At 37.6% G+C, this 21,220-nt stretch overlaps 1 protein-coding gene across 2 annotated transcripts in view; it reads left to right on the top strand.

Annotated features, from left to right (window-relative positions):
• CDH8 (cadherin 8) overlaps positions 1 to 21,220 on the top strand; it is a 374,358-nt gene that overhangs the window by 237,074 nt on the left and 116,064 nt on the right. For both annotated transcript variants that reach the window (XM_059044956.2, XM_059044955.2), the window contains exon 8: positions 12,770 to 12,906. In XM_059044956.2, the coding sequence (XP_058900939.1) occupies positions 12,770 to 12,906 (137 nt within the window). The remainder of the gene's footprint in view (positions 1 to 12,769; positions 12,907 to 21,220) is intronic.

The raw sequence follows: 21,220 nt of genomic DNA, 5'->3' as shown, positions 1-21,220 counted from the left end.
GCCACATGACCATTCATTCACATTACTATATATATATGTGACATGTTATATATACTATATATTATATTCTATGGCACATATGACTTGTCTATATCCATATCGATATACTTATATCTATATCTATCTAATCTATGGTTTCCTAAGGAATTTATATAAAGAGAGATCCTCTGCCCTCATGGACCTTGTTCTATAGTAAGGAGGCTGGTTAAATAGCCATGTTAAATTCAAGTCTTTCTCATTTATCTAACTAACCTTTAAGCCTATCTGAAAATGATAAATAAAACTAGATTATGGAACTTTAGGGTCACATAGAGAAAGAGGTTTCCTAGTTGTCTAAGGAATTGCAATAGAAGCAACCACAGATATCTAGTGATGTTAAAGTGGAAATATCTCACACTCTAGAGAACCTAGTATTAATCTGGAGGGTGGACTGTATGTAAATAATTTTCTCTCATTTTTTATTCCCTCCCTCCCTTCCTCCCTACTTTTTCTCTCTCACTATAAAGAGAAGGTTTGGGTAGAAAAAAGACTCATTTTTTCCCTTAAAGGAATAATAAATAATATGTGATGCAGGGACTTTAGAATTCTGAGACTAGCAGAACTCAGGTAATATTATTTATTAAAGCAGTTAGAGCAACCAGTAGAGCAATTAGAGGCAAAAGTTGAAAACTTGTAGATGGAATTTTTGATACTCGAAGTGCATGGGAGAAAATGTTAAAATGGTTTCTTTAGGCATAATAACAAAAGCTAGAATGAAATTAAACAGTGAGAAAGAAACAGTTGGAGTTCAGTGAAATACATAACTGATTCATAACTAAGGGGTTTATTTCATTATTAGTGGCTCTAAACAGCATCTTTCCTTGCAGTTGGCTCAACATTGTATCTTCCTATAAATTTGCCACAGCAAAATAGTTTTTATAATATAAAAGTGCATTTATTCCTGTTAAATTTGGAAACTAGAATATACACTGCCCTTCTCCAAGAGCAGCGTCTCCCTAACTGGGCTCTAAGGAACATCACTGGGACTAAAGACTAGGCAGCCAGATCAATTTGAACTCAAGTTTCTTTGCACCAGGATTTCGTAGATGCGTTACTTGGCTCAGGGGCTTTGCACTCTTTAAGAAGGAGAGATTTAGTCTCTGAACTTTCTGTAATTTTTCAGAGAATCTGAAACATTTGATGTAAAGGACATTCAGGCTTCTGTGCTGGTCTGTACTCTAGATTCTAATGCATCAAGCATTGCAGAGCATTGCAAACATCATGACACTTATTCCTATTTATGTAGTAGAATATATGTTGCCCCCTTTTCCTTTCCATAGAACCTACTTAAGGGAGGACCCATGACTAGTGAATACTTTAAGTCTATTGCATGAGGCCAGAAGTCAGCAAACTATAGCCTGTATGCAGAATCTGGCCTCCCACATTTTTTAAAAACAAAGTTTTATTGGAACACAGCCACTCTGCAGTGGAGTGGTTGTGACAGAGACAGTATGACCTGCAAAGCCTAAGATATTTACTTTACCAAAGAGTTTGTCATCCCCTACAATAGACTGGTAAGAGCTTGGATTTTCATCAGTAATTTGAATAGTTGGTTCTCACATAATTCCAGGATCTTAATTCTGTCTAGGAAACTCCCTAAAGGTAAGATTTTAAAAATATTTTTTTAAGTTGGAGTAGTCAAAGACATTCTTTTATTAGAGTCCAGCTGTATATGATGGGGTTGATGTCCCCCATGTTTGCCTTAGAACCCTTGGGACGTTAGTTCTCATGGGGCACCTGACAGTGTGCACTTACATTGAGTCAGCCAGAAAAATCTGGCTTCATTTAGTGTAGCTTTGGGGAAAATCACCATAACTACCATACACACCGTGAAAGGACATTCTGAAAAAGACTGAGATGCTTACTCTCTTGGACTGGGGAACATATTTGTTTCTTGCATGAATTTCTCATAATACCCTATTTTTCTACCTGCCCCTTCCGCTCTCCAGGCCTCAGTGATGACTACGATACAGGGTTTTTAGAACTGAGGCTGGTGATTGCCTTAGCCAGACTCTGGCCTCTGCACTTTCAGTGCCTTGGCAAAACCTCTGACTTGCACAGCAGCATTTCTCTCTCTGAAAGCATGAAGTGGCATGAAATAGAATTTCACTTGGAACAGACTTGCTGGAGTATGTATGTTCAACAAACTCTAACATGCATTCTCCAATACAAGAGTATTGTCTTTTGCATTTACTGAGCCTGGATGCCCAATTAAAATTTCTAAGTGTATATAACTTTATGACATTTTCTAAAAACCTGCTTCAATATAACTGTGCACTACTCTTTTATTATTTCTTCGTGTGCATGTTTTCCACAAACACTTATTTTTCCGTATAATAAATGGTTTTGACAAAAATGGGACAAACGTATAATCAAATACCACCTTTCTGATAGCTATTCAACATTGACTAAGAATTTATTAAGTGTCAGATACTGTGTCCAGGATATTATACTTATTATCTCACTAACTTCATGACTGGGGGAAAATGTATATTATCTTCATTTTATAGCTACAAACACTGAGATTCATGAAGTTTTATGTGGGCTACACAAGTAATTTAAAGAGAGGATTAACTAAGAAATTAATATACAGGGCTTAGCAAAGAGGCTGAAAATCAGGAAGGCCACAATAAATGCATTGAATATATTATTAAATCTTAATTCTGCATATGGTCCTATGGCCTATACTGCTACACAACGATGTGTTTTTCTGTCTCACACCATCTCTATTTTATTGTCCATGTAGCATTCAACTTTGAATATCTTTCTTATAGAGAAAAGTCATTATTGGCATGTTTGACAGCCCCCCAAAGATATCTAAGGCAGTTAAAGGATACTCTTCTGCTAGATTTCCCCTGACATCCTTAAGTCACTGTGAGCCTACAGATATTCATGGGAGTTGGTTGGGATTCCTTTCATTTGAGGGTGAACAGTGAGGGTCAAGGTCATCATGGGTGTAAAAGTTTATCCTCATAACTCCTAATCTCCCATCATAAAAAGCACACACCAGAGAGAAATATCACATAGCTCCTGTAAATTCCAGATTGCACTTCTGGAAAGATTTAATTATAGTTTGCTAATCTTTATGTGAATTTTTTGACCAGTTTGGTGTATTTGGTGATTAATTAGATAAATATGGTTAAAAGAAGACAAAAGAGAATCGATGTCTAATTTGAAAGCAACGTAGATTAATAGAAGAGGTTATGAGCCTTCCATAAGGGTGTTTCTTCAAGATTCCTTAATGTCCTTTACTTCCCACATCCAAATAATCACCATGTCCTGTTTATTTGAGTTCCTAAGCTCGAACACTATCATCTCTCATGTGGGCAGTTACGAATAGCCCCGTTTGCCCATCTCCCGCCATTTGATATCTACACAGGTGCTAAAGTGATCTCTAACTCAGTTTAGATCTCTGCTGATACAGTAGCCACTAGCCACATGTGGCTCTTTGAATGCAAATAAAATGAATTTAAATTAAATACAATAACAATTTCAATCCCTCAATCACACTAGCTAGATTTCAAGGGCTAAATAGCCACATAGAGCTAGTGGTTACCATCTTGGACAGCACAGAGCACATTTCTATATCATAGAAAGTTCTATGGAATCTGGCTGTGGTTTAGGTCATATCACTCTCCTGCTGTATTTTTTTCAAGTGGCTCCCCATCTCCTACAAGTGAAAAAATTAATTCCTCAGCACAGTTTCCAAGGTCCTTCCTGATGTACTCTTTGATGCCCTCCCTCCACTGAATCTTGAACTTTAACAATACTATCCTTTGTTAAAGTCTTCAAACATACTGAATATCTTCCTAACTCAGACTTTTCATATTTGCTGTTTCTTTTGATAGGCATATTTTAATAATATTCTATACATCTCATCCCTTTTCTTTTTCATGAATACATCACTGTAAGCTTTAAAAAATCTTATTTCCTTTCATTGTCTTTCTCCAGATATAGACTCAGTTACAAGAGAGCAAGCAAGGCCATGTCTGTCTTGGAAACTAACACAATGCCTTGTACATGAGAGATATTCTATAAAGAGTGAAGGAAAGAAGGATGGAAGAGACAAAATGAAAGAAAGGATGGGAAAGAAATGATAGGTTGTTCATCTGTCTGAACTTTCCTCTCACCACACCAAGTCTGGTCCTTTAATTGTCTAGTTTCCTAAACAAACCCAATAAGATTTTCTCCATGCATTTCTTCCTGCTGAGGATGCTCTCCCTACATATTCTGCCTGGAAAAATGCTACTCATTTTTCCTGTCCCCAAGCAGATGCTGCCTCCTCGTGGTGTCATGTCTAACCCCACCTTCCCTTTCGCAGGCACATCTGGGGACCCTTACTCACTGCAACGTAAGCATTACTTTATTACAGAGCTTGCTACTTTTCATTGTAAATAATCAGAAAATCATAGCCAGTGTGTCTGAGAGAGGAGGCTTTGTTCAAGCAGCATCATACTTGACCAAAAGAAGCAGTCACTAAGCCTTTATTGAAATTAAATTAAAATTTTACATTTAATCTCTTAAATGTAAAACTGCATTCAATTTTTTCATATTTTTGCCATCATATCATATTTAGAGTTCTCAATTATGAATGATTATTTTGATGACTCAGGGAGAAAATTAGAATTCCTCCAAAGATATTATGTAAATATTAAAGAATTAATCATGAATCAAATTTTATCTGGGACTCACTGTAAAAAACTATTTTTGGTTCTGTGGCTGCAGAAATTTACACATGAGATTCTGGCTTTATGATGCTATCTTTTCAAGGCATGAGTGGAACAAACTATAAAACAAAACACATACTCAGAAAATGGGACGTTATTTGAACGAACAGATTTGGAATCTGAGCTTTCTATATATGACCCTGAATAAATTAAAGTTTCTGAGGATGACTGTGGTGGATGAATCTGTTTCATCCTTTGGGTGAAAACAGCAGGTCATATTACAGCATTACGTCTCTCCACATGGACACCAAATAGCAGAATCTTTCAAATATTTTGTTATTGTTTAAAAATACCTAGATATTTGGCAGAGTATCTTCTACAAATAATGATAAATACTCTATGTAAAGCCACTTTTAAAAAGCAAAAGGAGGGCTTTCCTGGTGGCGCAGTGGTTGAGAGTCCGTCTGCCGATGCAGGGGACAAGGGTTCGTGCCCCGGTCCGGGAAGATCCCACATGCCGCGGAGCGGCTGGGCCCGTGAGCCATGGCCGCCGAGCCTGCGCGTCCGGAGCCTGTGCTCTGCAACGGGAGAGGCCGTCGCGGTGAGAGGCCCACGTACCGCAAAAAAAAAAAAAAAAAAAAGCAAAAGGACATTTACAGTGCATTACCTAGTTTGGGATTTACCTTAAACTTTAAAAGAAGGCAATCTTATTGTTCTCATTTTTCAGTTGAATAAACTAAGGATGGATGTATAAATCGGCCTACCAGAGAAGTTAGGAATAAAAGGGTCTTTCTCTTGAAAAATCATCAGGGGTCTCACAAATATTGTGTTAGAAATAATATAGTCCAGAATAACTTTTTTAAAAGAAACTTGTTATTTATCTTTATCTGATTATTAAGATAATCAGTGTATCTTCTGTGTACACTCAGACTTTAATCTGCACCCTTCCAATGTGGTACCGAAGTCATTGGGAGTGAAAAAGACTCCTTGATATTGGGAGCTTGGTTTCGAAAATCCTTAAAATATTCTTGATATTAGAACATCACAGTTTGATGTTCTTTATTGCAAACAAGAAACAGAAATTCAGCAGGGACAGAGGGTCTCTGTAGGTACATAGTATGGGGATGAGATTGGAAAGAGGGAGTAGGAGATGCTTTAAATGTATAAATGAGTGAATGAATGTATAAGTACATATAATATTTGTATGCTGACAATAAGATCTGTCTTATGTACACACACATACACACAAGAGATGGGATTTTGTGCCAAATGTTGGTATGAAATGTAAATAGTTGGGCTGTGATAATTGAGTAAACATATGACTCAGGTAAAAGTTGTAATTTAATATAAACAGTAGCAGCAATACAGAAAGGGTGCTATTTTCCAACACAGCAATATCCAGTTGTCCATTCTGACCTGTTCTCAACCACTGCACCAGTGACATCTTATGTTAACTTCTGACCTCTGCCAACTACTCTTGATTGAGTGAACTGGTGGCAAAGTTTGTGTTCATGGTCAGAGTGTAGTAGGTTAAATTAGATCTCCAAAGTGCTTAGCATCTAGGTAGGAATTTCCTTGCATCCATAGCCTTACCTCCACAAGGTAAAATGATGAAGTCTTTAGGATTTATTTCTAAGACATACTCCCATAGGTTAGAGGAACACTAGCATTGAAGAAGACCAGGATATTTGTTGGAATAAAAAGGGAAGGTTTAAATTGAGCATCTGTGAATATTGGTTATCAAGGGTGATGCAGTTTCTAAAACATATCCATTGTTTTAGAATAAGAATGTCTATTTCCAAAACATCCATCATTAGAGTTGACATTAACATGACCCAAGGGGACCTGTTTTTTCAAATACCACTCCACACCGTGTTAATAAAAAGTTTCTTCTTATTGTGGCAGGAAGATGACTCTCCAAAGTATATTCTACTCTTTTCCAATGAGGTCTTTTGTCTAATGCATCTTATGTAAATCTGCAAAGGAATAGCAAATCCAACAGATGCATATTTTTTAAGAAATTAGAATGGAGACTTCAATACTGGAGATACAAATACTATGACATTTTTTTAAATGTAGAATTAACTTTTAAAAATAGATTTTATTTATTTATTTGTTTGTTTATTTATTTATTTATGGCTGCTGTGTTGGGTCTTTGTTGCTGTGCACGGGCTCTCTCTAGTTGCAGCGAGCGGGGGCTACTCTTCGTTGCAGTGTACGGGCTTCTCATTGTGGTGGCTTCTCTTATTGTGTTGCATGGGCTCTAGGCGTGTGGGCTTCAGTAGATGTGGCACACGGGCTTAGTTGCTCTGTGGCATGTGGGATCTTCCCGGACCAGGGTTTGAACCCACGTCCCCTGCATTGGCTGGCTGATTCTTAACCACTGTGCCAGCAGGGAAGCCCCCTATGACTTTTAAGATATAAATTAAAAGACATTGAAAATTTCAGTAATATAGTAGGAACCAAATTCATTCTTTATTCTTTTTTTTTCTTACTTTCTTATCCCGTCTACTCTTTTTTCTCATGTTTCTTTACCACCATGTTTCACACATAATAACAAGCCATGCTCAGTAAATGTTTGTGCATCTTTCCTATTGTGAGTTGTTGAGTAACTGCAGTACAAAATTCCAACTAATGTGATGTTACTATATATAAATCAAACAATCTCTTCTGGTCTTTAAAGAGCAAAAGTCCAGCAAATGTTTACCTGTAGAATAATAGGAGGGACAACCTTAAGGAAGAGAATATCTGTGAAGACTCAGGCCAAGTCCAGAAGGCTCCTTGTGGATGAGTGTTGAGAGAGGAAACCCAGTACAGACTCTCATCTCTTCAGTTCAGAGTCTGTGCTCTATGAAGATATTCATGGTAGCAGATATTTTGAAAAGGGTGATGATTGATATAGACAAACACTATATATAATTTTGGAATATTTTTCTAATGTCACTTGGGAAACTACTGAGGGATGTGAATGGTTGTTTTTATTTATATCTTTCTAGTTATTCATTTTCACAGTCATCCTGGATTTGAAGACTTGACTATTAATTACCCAATTAATTTATTGTATCTGAGTCATGTATCAACTCATTTACTGCAAATAACCATGCTGTGAAGTAGATACTTTCTCCTATTTATAGATGGGCCTATGAGATTATGACTAGTTACGTTGTTTTAATGAGATCCCACAGGTGAGATTAGACTGAAGGTTTTCTGGTTTCTCTGTTTCTTGCACTCTATCTGTTGCTATTCAGATAGACGCTAGGAATCCCAGAAAACAGTGAATGGCTTAGTGTCTACTTCTGGGACATCTATGCAAAATCATGACATCTGGAGAACTTGCTTGGTACACTGGATTCTAAAATTTAAGTTGGTACTTCAGGTTTGTTATTTTTAACCCACTCTGCTTTTCTTTGAAATTATTCTCTGTCAATTGGCTTTTAAGGAAAGAGCCTACATCGAGTCTTGTAATTGAGTATTGACTTTTATTGCTAGCAATGTGGCTGTATCACACAGTGGAATGAGGAGGAGGAGTGGGGAGAAATTGAGATAGTGGAGTGGATGGTGGCAGCTTAGAGGGCCAGAGGAAAGCAACTTGGATCTTTGCAGCTAGCGATGGAGGGGTGTAGCTATCGGTGGGGAGCACGCATCTTCTGAGAACATTCCTAAAAATGGCAAGTGGGGTGCAGTTTTTTAAAATATGGGTAATCTTTATGTAATTCATTTCAAACTTATATAAAAATGTAATTAATTTTAACTATAACAAATGCTCATATAGTATTCAATATGAATACAAAAGTGAATGTGTCCAATAATGGTTTGAACTTGAATGGTCAGTTTATGGGATGGAGATTTTGGTCAGAAAAGTTGGTAGAAAAATGAACACTAGAATGGTGCTAGAGGTGCAGGTATGAATGAGCCTCCCCACATGCTCCGTCCCCTCATCTTTATTTTATCACTTAAAGTGATATCCTCCTTGTGTTTGCTTCCACTGATATGAGAACCCATATGAACTGGTTTAGGGACAAAGAAGCAAGGAGTAAAAGGAATGCTGGCTTACTCCTGAAGAGGGAGGGGCCTGGGAATTCTCAGTAGAAACCTACTGTTTCCAGACAAGTAATGACAACATTAAAAATTTTCAGTAGATATTTCCTGAGCACTTATTACATGCAGGCACTGCAATAAGTGCTTTATAGGTATTACCTCGTTTAAATCTCACAAAACCTATTATAATTCCCATTTTACAGATTAGGTAACAAAGGTACAGAGAGATTAATAACACAACTAAGTCACACCTGTGTAAGAGTCATTTTTCTTTTATTCATTCTACAAGAAACCAAGGAGAGAAGGATGCAAGAAAGAAAAGGCATCTAGCACTGTGCTTGGTATACGTTTGGTGCCTAATGCGTGCTTATTAACTGTGTTAAGTCTGGATTTTTGTACAGTTTAGCAAAGGCTCTTGGCAACCTTTACTATAAAGTCTATTAGGCAATAAAATGTGTGAAATGTCTACAAAGGGAGCAAGAGGCTTCTTGAAATAGTTGAGGTAGACTTTAAACTGAATTTTAAACTAAGTCATTGTTTTCCCCAAGTTCCTCCCATTGTGTAATCTCGTAATATTATGACATTCTTACCTCTGATCTTACTAAAGGGTTGTATTTATAGCCTATTTTATAAATTCTTATGACTCACCCCATAAAGTCTGTCATGAACTAATCTTTAAAAAATGAGAAAAATATCCCCGCCTCTGTTAGAGTGATGGGAGTTAAATAACACCCAAATGTTTTTCCAGGTTTATGCTATTTATAAACTATTAAGAAAGGGGCCTTCTCCACCACCTTCTAAGTAGGGAAGTTTATAAAGTTTCACTTAATGGGACATGATGATTATGGTGACTTGAGGATGATGATGATGATGAACATATCTTCAGCACCTACTAAGCACCAGAGACTGATTTATGCTTTATTTTTAATCTTCACAACCAGACCTGGGATCTGAGTACTTCATGTTTGACCAGTGAAGAAACTGAGGCTCAATGAATTTGTTAATTATTCCAGAAACAGCAATGTATAAATGATAGAGATATAATTTATTCCATATTTGAGGTCTGCATGATACAGGTTTAAAAAAAATTTTTTTTTGATGTGGACCATTTTTAAAGTCTTTATTGAGTTTGTTACAATATTGCTTTTGTTTTATTTTCTTGGCTGGGAGGCATGTGGGATCTTAGCTCCCCGACCAGGGATCGAACCTGCACCCCCTGCATTGGAAGGCGAAGTCTTAACCATTGGACCACCAGGGAAGTCCCTGCATAATATAGTTTTAAATTAGGGATTAAACAAACAGCATTTTTTTAAAAAAAAATACCAACTTCCAAAACCCTGTCATTGTTCCCAGTGCTGCTTCTAGGCCAGAAGTTTTAGGCATTTACTGGACAGCAATCAAATAGCCAAAGAGTGTGTTTCAGATTTGGGATTCCTGAATATCAGTGATTAGACTGATTTTCATTTACTGTGGCCTCTGGGAAACTGGGCGATGCATGAGTGTGTGAAATATCAGCAGTGAGATAATAAAATTACTAGAACCCAGCAATGCCTGCAAAGTTTATTTATGAATATGATGCAGATAGTGATAATTAATCCTCTGGACATTTCTTAGCTCTTAAGACAGTGTTCATGATATCTGGAGCAAAACCCATGTCTTTTCAATTATTTTACAGTTAAACTTGGAACTTCATTGGTCTAATTAACAATCATTGTTCCCCAAGAAAAGGGTTTTTAGTCTTTTTTTTCCCATAATACAACAGATTCAAATGTTTTACAATGAACACTTACTTTCTCATGACCAGGATTATTTTGCAAGCACTGTTAATTCAGATATGCCTCTGGGTTCTTAAATCCTTTCTGAATTTCTCTAATCATCCTGGGGGTTAGGCATGGGGTTGGTTTGTAAATTTCTGGTGTATAGATGCATGTCAGTGTCTTAGTTTTCTTTCTATCTAAGTCTTTACTGTACCAGGAACTATAATTTCATGGTACATGTTTTTACCAAGGAATTCAGCAATAAGCTATTGTCAATAAAATTAAGTGTTTTTTTAATATTATTCCAGAATGTTTAGTGATGCTTGTGTTTGTTGGGGAAGATTCACAGAAATGCCTTTTTTCTTGGTATTTGCATCTGGTATAAGCGATATAAATATCCTTTCTAATGAAAAAGAAATAGCTAAAAGGAGGAAGGAGTTATCCATATCCCTATATGTCTGTGTGTCTACCTATCTTCTATCTACCCATCCATTTATCCATCCTTTATAGGTAGATATAGATACAAATAAGTAGATACACATAAATAGGTAGATATACATAAAATACATATATATGTTTGCAATGAAATCCACTAAAATATTAACAGTACAAACCTACAGATAGAACACTATGGGAAATTTATCTTTTTCTCATTTTGTTATAATAACATAGTCTTATTCTTAATGATAGAATAAATGTCCATAAAAACCATGTAAAAAAATAAAATATGCTAAGCTCCAAATAGCCATGGACAATGTTTCATATTTAGCATTAACGGGTACCAATAAATCGATTTCATGTGCACTTCTTAGGAGGTCACCTCAACCATGAAGGTTTTTTTCAGTCCTTCCTCCTAGATAGGATTGTACATGGCCTTGGTCTTAGTTTGTCCTTCTAAAGATATAGAATACCATAGACTGGGTGGATTAAACAACAAAAATGTATTTCTCACAGTTCTAGAGGCTGGAAAGTCCAAGATTAATGCACCAGCAGATCCAGTGTATGGTGAGGGCACATTTTCTGGTTTACAAACGGTTCTCTTCTTGTATCCTCATTGGCAGAGAGCAGGGAGAGAGCCTATATCATCATCATCTCCTCCCCCTCCTCCCCACCCCCTCCTCCTCCTCCTCCCCCCCCTCCCCTCCCCTCCTCCTCCTCCTCCCCCTTCTCCTCCTCCTCTCCCCCCCTCTATTAATCCCATCAGGAGGGCCCTACTCTAATGACCTATTCTAACCCTAACTACCTCCCCTAAAGGCCTTACTTCCAAACACCATCACATTAGGAGTTAGGATTTTAACATATAAATTTGGGGGGAGACACAAACATTTAGTCTACAGTATCCTTCTTTGAGCCTCTGTTCCATCCTGTTTTAGTTTATTTCACTGCTTATTTATAGACCGATATTTCTAATTATGCCTTGTGTTCCTTAAGACATATATATAGCTTTTTGTATTTGGCATTCCATTGCCAAAGCTCAGATACTGGTGTATAAAAAGGATATTAAAGTTGTGAAAAAAATAATCCCTGTATAATCTTGATACTTAGTGTTCCCGAGAAGCACTTGGCCATAGACACAAAGCATCTTAATGTTGTCTTATCTGGAAGAGTTTTCTCAACAGAAGAACTACTGCCCATTTAAAGTTTTAAATTTCATGAAATCGTGTGTTGTAAATCTGCTAAAATATCTATTCCAATTTAAAAAATTTTACTAGAGAATCAGTAAACATCTGATTTCTACGGACAAATAGGAGACAATATATATTTTGCTTAAAATGAAAACAAAACAAACCAACAGCAGCAACGACAGTAACACATACATACTGTATAATCAGATGCAAGTTTTACACACACATTTCCTTTGAACTGCCATAAATAACTTGCTGGCTAGCACCATCCTGCTTTGGGCTTGGGTTCATTGTTTTATATGGTATTTTGTGGCAACTGCTAATTATCATAAGCTGTCCAATAAATGTGATGGATTGTCCAATTAACTCCTAATCAGCATCCATTTTTGAAGATGTTACCTATTGAAACTGATGGCAGTTTATGACCTGCATGTTGCATATGTAGCTAATTACTCCTTAGACAATAATTATTAAGTTTCTTATGCTGCATTCAGTCATTTGGTTTTACAAATTATGATGCCATTGTGTTTCCCAATTCATTTGACTTCGCAACTATGGCTCTCTAAAGATTACTAAAGGTCTGCTGTGGAATGTATGGATCATATAAACATTGAAGTAGATTACAAATATATCTGTTTTGTAGGTTTTCCATCGACCGGCACACTGACCTGGAGAGACAATTCAACGTTAATGCAGATGATGGGAAGATAACGCTTGCAACCCCGCTTGACAGGGAATTAAGCGTGTGGCACAACATAACAATCATTGCTACCGAAATCAGTAAGTGCCTGGGTTTGTTAATTTCTTCCTTATGTAGCTGGGTTCAGTTTATGCCTAGGGATCATATGACAAGTGGTCCCAGTTTCTATTAGATATTTTGGCATTGGAACTTATTTTATTGTTCTTGAGGAGCCTTTGAATGCATCGTCTCAACATGAAATAACTTACACTGTGGTAAATGACCAAAAAGTTGCAATATATGTGGGAAGGAAACATTCTTCTATCCAAGTATTCTTATATCTACATCCATTGTTCAGCCATCAAAAACAATGCTTTGCATATTAAAATATGGGGAAAGATTTAGTATAAAAGGGTAGGTTAAAAAAATAGAATTCAAGAACTATATACCATAATTTAAATAAGTGGACCCTAACATATATATTATATTTGATATAGAAACTATTACATACTATGCATATATACATGCAGAAAATACAGAAAGAAAATTTACGTTGTCAATACATATCATTTTGGGGAGATGAGATGATAGATGATTTTTTGGTTTTGTTTTTTAGAATTAATATGTCTTACACAGTAATCATGGACTATTTAAAATTATATCTTCAACATAAAATTTTTCATAAATTACGTGTGAAAATGTAACCTTTTTCTCAGAGGAGGTTCCAGGGTTGTTGTTAAAATAACACATGTTAGTCTTTCTGCCAATTTTTAATGAGCACAGCTTCTTTGATTACACTTAATGACACTATAGTTGAGTCTCTAAACAATAGCTATATGGTGAAATTTAGTGCTATTCTGTCAATGAGAACTCACACTCTGTCTCACCAGTTTTTTTTTATTATACAGAACATGCAAAGGGGATGTGATATTCATTTTCTTTCCAAGCAAAAGACATTCTGCATATTACCTGACTTTATTTTTCCATAAAAGAGCCGATGAGGACTTCACAGTTTACAAAAAGTTCAAGGGAGACATTACATTCTTGAGGGAATTAGGGTAGAAGGAATCTGAATAAGGAAATAAAAACTCACAATAAGAAAGATTCGTGGGCATACATATGTAAAGGACATCAGCCCTAAGATCTGCTCTATGCTTTCTCTAAAATCTGCTCTGGTTTCACAGCTAATGTCTCTGAGATATGTTGATAAATTTGTCTGTAAGAGGGAGAGTAATCTAGACCTTCATGAAGGGCATGGTTTTTCCTTGTTCTCAGATGTGGGGTAATGTCTTCCATGGAGTCTTAACTGAAAACAAAACACAACCACGGTGTGAAAAAGTGATGATTCAAGAGTGAAGAATGTTTCTTTTGGCAACTCAAAGCAGGCAAAGAACCTGCTTGATATGGAATGAAAAAAGAGCTTTGGAAACTTTGGTGTTTTTCCTTATTAGAAGTACCATTTTCTTCTCCAGTATGTGACTCTGCCAATAGTTTTCCCTTGTAACGTTAAGGGATAAAGGAAACAAAGCATCCCATTTGGTGGCTTTGGTTTATTAGAAGTCTTAACCCCATCTAGATAGGAAATTTTTACAATTTACAATGTTGAAGCTGCATATCACCTTAAGCCTCTGAGAAAAACTGTATCTATTTAGATTGGTTTGAGGCTATATAAAAATGCTCTAAAGGACCATGGTTTTCTTTAAAGTATGTAGGCAATAATTACCTTTAAAATAATTTTCTCATATATTGAATACAAAAACCTACTTGAGTTCGCCTTAATCTATGACACTTTTTCTATGAGATGGGTGCCTTTCCTTAAATATTCATCAAGGAGGCCCTAATTATAAGAATCCACGTACTCCACTGTAAAGAGTAAAAGGAAATGAATACACAGAATAGGTGGTTAGGAAGTATTTCAGGGGCAATCCAGAAACAAAAGTCTCATTTGCAAGGAATCACAGACAAGTAAGGAAGGCAGATACAAAAGCAGATGCTCTGGGATAATGAACTGTTAATTCTAGGGTGACAAGGGTACCAAATCAAGTGAGGGAAGACATTCATTTGTTCATATTCACTTAATGATTATTTATGGAGTCTTCGGTACTTGGCAAGCACTGTTTTAGTGACTGAGGATATAGCAGTGAACAAAATAAGTAAAAACCCTGGTCGTCTTGACGTTCTCCTTCTAATGGCACTTGGAAGCCCCTGCATATAAAAGTGTGAGTTGGAATCTGCTGATAAATCTATAAAGAATGACACAGAGGAGAGCAAGAAGGTGCTGAGGGTTGGGAATTTACAAGCAGCTCCATGTTGATGGTGTGAGAAAAAGTATGATCACAAACCTCCTTCAATGAACATATGATTGATTAAAAAATATTGAAATATATGGGCTTCCCTGGTGGCGCAGTGGTTGAGAATCCGCCTGCCGATGCAGGAGACACGGGTTCGTGCCCTGGTCCGGGAAGATCCCACATGCCGCGGAGCAACTAAGCCCGTGAGCCATGGCCGCTAGGCCTGCGCGTCCGGAGCCTGTGCTCCGCAACGGGAGAGGCCACAACAGTGAGAGGCCCGCATACCGAAAAAAAAAAAAAAAAAAAAAAAAAATTGAAATATAGATCACATAAAGTTTTCTGCATGGCTTGAGAGAAATGACTCAAGTATGTCCCAGATTCAAGGTTACAGTTAGCTCCATAGAGACCAAATAGGAAATGGTTCTGTCCACATGACAACCCTCAGCTTTACTTTGAACCTTATAGAATTAAAAATATACAACCCAAACTTATATTATTCTGTTGACATCAATGGGAGTTATCTCACCTTTTATTACATCCTTTTTTGACCTTTTTTTTTTTTTACTCAGAGATTGAAAACTAAACTTTTTTTTTTTTGACTTTTTGCATGTAACTTTCTTAAAACCAACAAGATTGAGAGTACAAAAGAGAACTTTTAGTCTGTAAAATATAAGCTGAGGTGGGCATAATTCTAGAAATTTAAATGTAAAATTAGGTTATCTTTTTTTTTTCTAAATCATGAAAGGAAGTTGAAATAAGATGACAGAGAACTTAAGAAATATTGGAATTACTATGAAAATGGCTTAGAAACTTGTTTTCACTTGGTTTTATTACTTAGCCCATGTAATGTTTATCTTCCAAAGCCGCAGACCATGTCTTGGAGAAAAATATTAAAGGAAGATTTATTGTATTTGGATGAGATGAATATTTAAAACTACCCAGGACAATAGAACCCCACAGGGGGAGGTTCTAATAAAGATAAAGAAATATTCATTCCAGGGAGAACAATTTAAAATTACTCTCAGATCACCATCTCTTCAGACAAAAGATTTAAGCAAATAAAATTAAGCTAAAAAATGGATTTTAGGAAAGTCCATCTGTTATCTCTTAATGAGAATGGAGATGTCATCCTTTATCCTCTTGTGTCAGATTCACTTAAGCAAGGCTGAGATGCTTCACTGTGTATATTTCCCAAGAATTTCAGTGGTAATATATCTAACTTGCCATCACAATCAACAGGCACATCTCATTACATGATCTGGCAGTTAGATGCCCAAGTGCTAACAAGGGATTAGGCTTGTATAGCGCATCTTTGCTAAGTAGCTTTGCTAGTAGCATCCCTTGAAACTGTTTTGCATGGCTGCTGTGTACCATGGTGGTGGAGGCTTAAAGTAAATTTAGCTAAACACTGAAAAAGTATTACGTAATCCCTATAGTGCATTTAACTCACATCAGTCTTTGAAAACAGGTACTATTACTATGTGCATTCTCCAGTCAAGAATCTCAGACAGAGGTTAAGTAACTTGCCCAGAGTCTCCAAGAGAGCAAAGGGTGGAGGCAAGATTGGTACCCGTGTTGCTTAACTGAAGATTACATGCTCTTAGATGCCTTCCTTGGGGGGAACCCTCGCCTATATCTTCTTTCCTTCCATCCTCCTGCTTAAGTGGAGCTTCTGACACTGCCACATCATTTCCTGAAACAAGCGAATGAAATAGTTCTTCTGTGCAAAGCAGAAGGCTGGTACAGGGACAAGAGTGCAGTGGAGGAAAGAACAAGCCTGCATTTGCTCAGGCCCTCCTATTCTAACGTTTATAACCCAGGGGAGGAACATTGCCTAATGGACAAAGCCAGCCTTTGGAACTGTTCAGATGGGAATTCTATTCCCATTTGCAAGATCAGGAAACTGAGGAACATTTTAGGGGACAGCATTTTTCAATGAAGTTCACAGAGAACTTGACATGCCCAGCTGATCCCAGTCACCTGGGTTATTGTTCAAGCCGGAGTTCTGGTGTTTGCCTAGGACCTATGGAATCAGAAGCTCAAGGCAGCCATTCAGGAATCCACTTTTCGCAAGTTCTCCCACCTACCCTCCACCCTCCCCATCGGATTCATGTTATAACTTATATTATAATTAATATAATTTTATATTATAAACATAATTATATTTTGAAGGAAGGCAGAAAAAGGTGATATGTGCTTCTGTTTGTGTGTTTTGGTCTCTATTTTGTGTTATTCCTGTGGTGATAGGTGATATTTCACTGAGCTGAGGTTTGAGCTAAGGCTTGTCAGATGATGCACAAGATCCCTTTAGGTTGGGTAGTGTACTAAGACCTACTTAAGAGAGTGACATGGGTAACAAGCTCAGCTGTCAGAGAGAGAAAGGATATTGGGGGACAGTAAGGGAAAAATTCGCTTACAATAGAGTCTCTGCAGGGGCATTTCAGAGGCATTGAATGCCAACTTTAGAGTGTCCTTCCCAGAGAAAGTGGTGATGTGGGATGGAAAGTGGGGAATCCCGCTGACACTGTGTACCCGAGAGCTGGCAACTGGCATTTACAGAAAGCATACTACTATTGGTTACCTGAAAGTATTGTAAAGCAGGAGGCATATAATTGCCCATTAAATTAATCTCTTTGAGTTTGTGATAATGCATTGCTCTAGGCCAGTACAGTGGGCGGCACACAATATTGTCAATGAAGCTTTTCACTAATGATGCTTAAATCTCCCAGGGGACATTACTAGTTTGATAGCACTTAAGGAATGTTTCTTCCTGACATAGGGCCCAGCTGCCAGAATAATTGCTTTGTCCAACCCAGGCTACTTAGGAAAAACACATCTTTATAGGGAGCTCATTGTTTTGAGAAATTCTGGGTCCTGGAGTTGGATGGAGTTGGCCACATTTTGCCCATATAACCTTGGACAAATTATTTCCTCTCTCTTGCCCTCAGTTTTCCCACCTGTGAAATGGGAATCATAATTATTCTTTTAAATTTAGGTTGTAGTAAGAATTGAATTAAAACTGATGGTACTATACCTTTTAGCTTAAAATCTATCTATAATCTTTAGTAATTGATTAATAAATCGCATATGTTCTTGTTAATACAGCCCTAACCTGAGGCTTTGAATAACAGCTTCATTTTAAATTACTTATTTGGTTTATATTTTCTTTTACCCCTTCTCCCCACAACAACAAAATTGGTAGTCGTGACCTGTGTGTTACTGCTGGGTGCAGTTGTGTTTCTTCATTGCACAGCCAATATGTTCACTGACCTTCTTCTTGTCCCTGGTTTGGGCATGGTGGATTGGCCTGTGCCTAAATAAAAACCCTCGAAATGAAGCAGGCATATTCTTGGAGAGCCTGATTGAATTAAGGGCTTCAGATTTTATATCAAGGTCTCGTTCAAAATATGCAGTGTCTCTATCTATTGCCTGTGGCGTAATCAGGACTAGAGTTTCTTTAAGATCAGTATCATTCCCTTGTATAGAATTGAGTGGAAGCAGATGGAGAGAAGCTATTGTCCAGTTCAGAAACTCTTACAGAAGGGAAAGGATGATGAAAGTCTGAGGTGAACAGTAAAATGCAGTGGCAGGAGTGGGTAAGGGCTCCCAAATATCAGAGAAGCTGTAGCACTATGGCTGACTGTCTGGGAATATAGGCACATGGCAAGTTCCTAGCAAGATCTCCCTACCTCCCCGCTACCTCCCCGCTATAGCATGCAGGTGCTGTAAGGTAGAGATCAGTATTCTTAACAATAGAGATTATAATGAAGGGAAGTGGAAATAAATTATGGGAAAGTGAAGGGGAAGCTACAGTTTCCTGGGAAAGAGATCAGCATCCAAAATAAGATTTCCCTACAGGGAAGAATGGGAGTGTCATTCCAAGTTCAAGGAGAAGCCTGATACAGGCCCTGCATGAGTATCTTTTTGTGGGTAACCCACACCAGATTTATTTTAACCACTATAGTGCCCACTTCATGTACAGCTGCTCCAGTTACTTGAATACTGACTTGGGAATCTCTCCCTTAGTTCCTCTTTGTTCTGCATCCTTTCTACTGATATCCTCCCACCACCTCTCCGTCTCTTTCATCTTTACCCCTCTTTTGTTCTAATCTACTGATACTTAGAAAAAGCCTGCAGATTGAGACTGGAGCTATATCAATAGATTTTAACTAGGAACTCCTTTAAGGTGTCACTGTGACTAATAGCCCCTTAGTCCTAACCCAGAAAAAGGCAGAAGGTAGGAGGCTTCCATCCCTATGTCTTGCCCTGGTCTCTCTTTATAATCTACCCTCCTCAAATCCTTAACAGTAACTCCTACTGTAGACAACTGTAGATAAAGGATAGGAAGTACGCAGCAAATAGTAATTCAAGGTTTTCAGCTGCAAGTTGTAGCAAACTGACCAGTCATAGCGAATGGTCATCTCCAGATTTGAGGGGACCAGATTAAGGGGGGGGGCAGGTAGGGGAGGTCCTAGATATGTGAAGAGATTATAAAGATTGGAGGATAGTAGGTTGGTTTACCCTCAGCTACGGTTTTTCTGGGGACAGAGGAAGCACATGGACTTGGGAAGAAAGTGCAGACATCAGTCTACAAGTCAAAGAGAATAACATGTGAGTTAAGTGGTCAAGTTTATAAGTCATTTTGCTTGGATGGAATCATAATTTTTTCATTCAGTCACACTCACTCCATTGGTAAATTACTTCTTTCTGTGGCTTAGTTTCCCTATTTATAAAGTGGGGGATATATTGAAACACCTTTAGAGGTGTGTGGTAAGGAGTGAATATGTTTACATCCTAATATCTTTCCTAACATAGAATAAACTTCTGGTAATAATGCTTATGCTAATGTTAATTATCATAACAATAACTATAAAGTAAACATTAATTTTATCACTTTATATAATTAAAGAGGATATGCCTAAAAGTAATCTTTTTGTCATCAAGTAAAACCACCCAGCTTTATTTTGAGGATATGCAAATTGTGAGTTTTTGAGGACGTATCATCCTAAGATGATTTGGGGGGTATAATTTTCCACAAAAATATGTATCCAGAAGGAGGGGCTTCCTTCCTCTTGTCAGTCCTGGACAGCTTGGCAACCTTAAAAGCCTCCTTCTTACCCCAAACTAAGGTCACAGCTACTGTTACCACTGCTTTCTCAGACAGCAGTAGTGCTTACTAGATAAAACCAAACTATGAAGTCATGCATAAAATAGAGCCTGGCATGTAGGAAGGACTCAATAACGTTTCTTCTTTCCCCTCTCTAGTGCCCCTTCCCCCTCCTTCCTCACCCTCCTCTCTATCCTTCTCCAGACCAAACCTGGTGCCTACTCTCTCTTGCATAAACATAAACTTTATGTCCTTTATCTAAACATTCTATTTGTCATTCAGATCTCCCTTTTTCTCCCAGCCACTTGGGCTTAGGAATAAAGAGAACCAAAATAGTCATATGGACATTGATTTGTATTGGTTCACTTCTGCTGCATAACAGACTGTGTCAAAACTTAAAATTTTAAAGATGTATTTCTCATGGTTCTTTGGAGCAGCTGAGTGGTTCTTTTGGTCTGAACTGGTTTTACTCGTCTATCTGGTCAGCTCGTGGCTTGTCTGGGGCTGGATGATGTATATTGGCACCAATTGTATATATGACAGGCTAGTTAGGCGTTAGTTAGCACCTCTTCTCTGCTCCACATGGCCTCGCATCCTCTAATAGGCTAGCTCAGCTCCTTTGGTGCTACTCCCAGGCTTCCATGGAACAGCAAAAGACTGAGGAGCAAGTACTTGACAAGGTCTCTATTTGCGTCAAGTTTGCAAATCCCACTGGTCAAAGCAAGTCACATTACCAAGAGCAGGTTTAAGGAGTGGAGAAACAAATGTCACCTCTTGATGGGAGGAGCTGGAATTTCTAAATATTATGGGCATTCTTCTTTTGAAAAATTAATTTCACACTGCGATGCTAAATCTCAGTATATATGACCAAGAATGATGTGGATCTGTAGCCTACACACATAGGTACTTCCCTTCTAGATTCCTCTTCTCAGATACACCTAAAATTCTCTGCTCTCACGTCTTACTTATTTGAGAAAAAGATCCATGCTCTTTGCCTTTAAGAGACTGGTTGAGGCT

Source organism: Kogia breviceps, chromosome 18, assembly GCF_026419965.1.
Source record: "Kogia breviceps isolate mKogBre1 chromosome 18, mKogBre1 haplotype 1, whole genome shotgun sequence".
Lineage (NCBI taxonomy): Eukaryota > Metazoa > Chordata > Mammalia > Artiodactyla > Physeteridae > Kogia > Kogia breviceps.
Note: the sequence above shows the minus strand (reverse complement) of the source record. Positions and strands in the feature narration are given on the sequence as shown.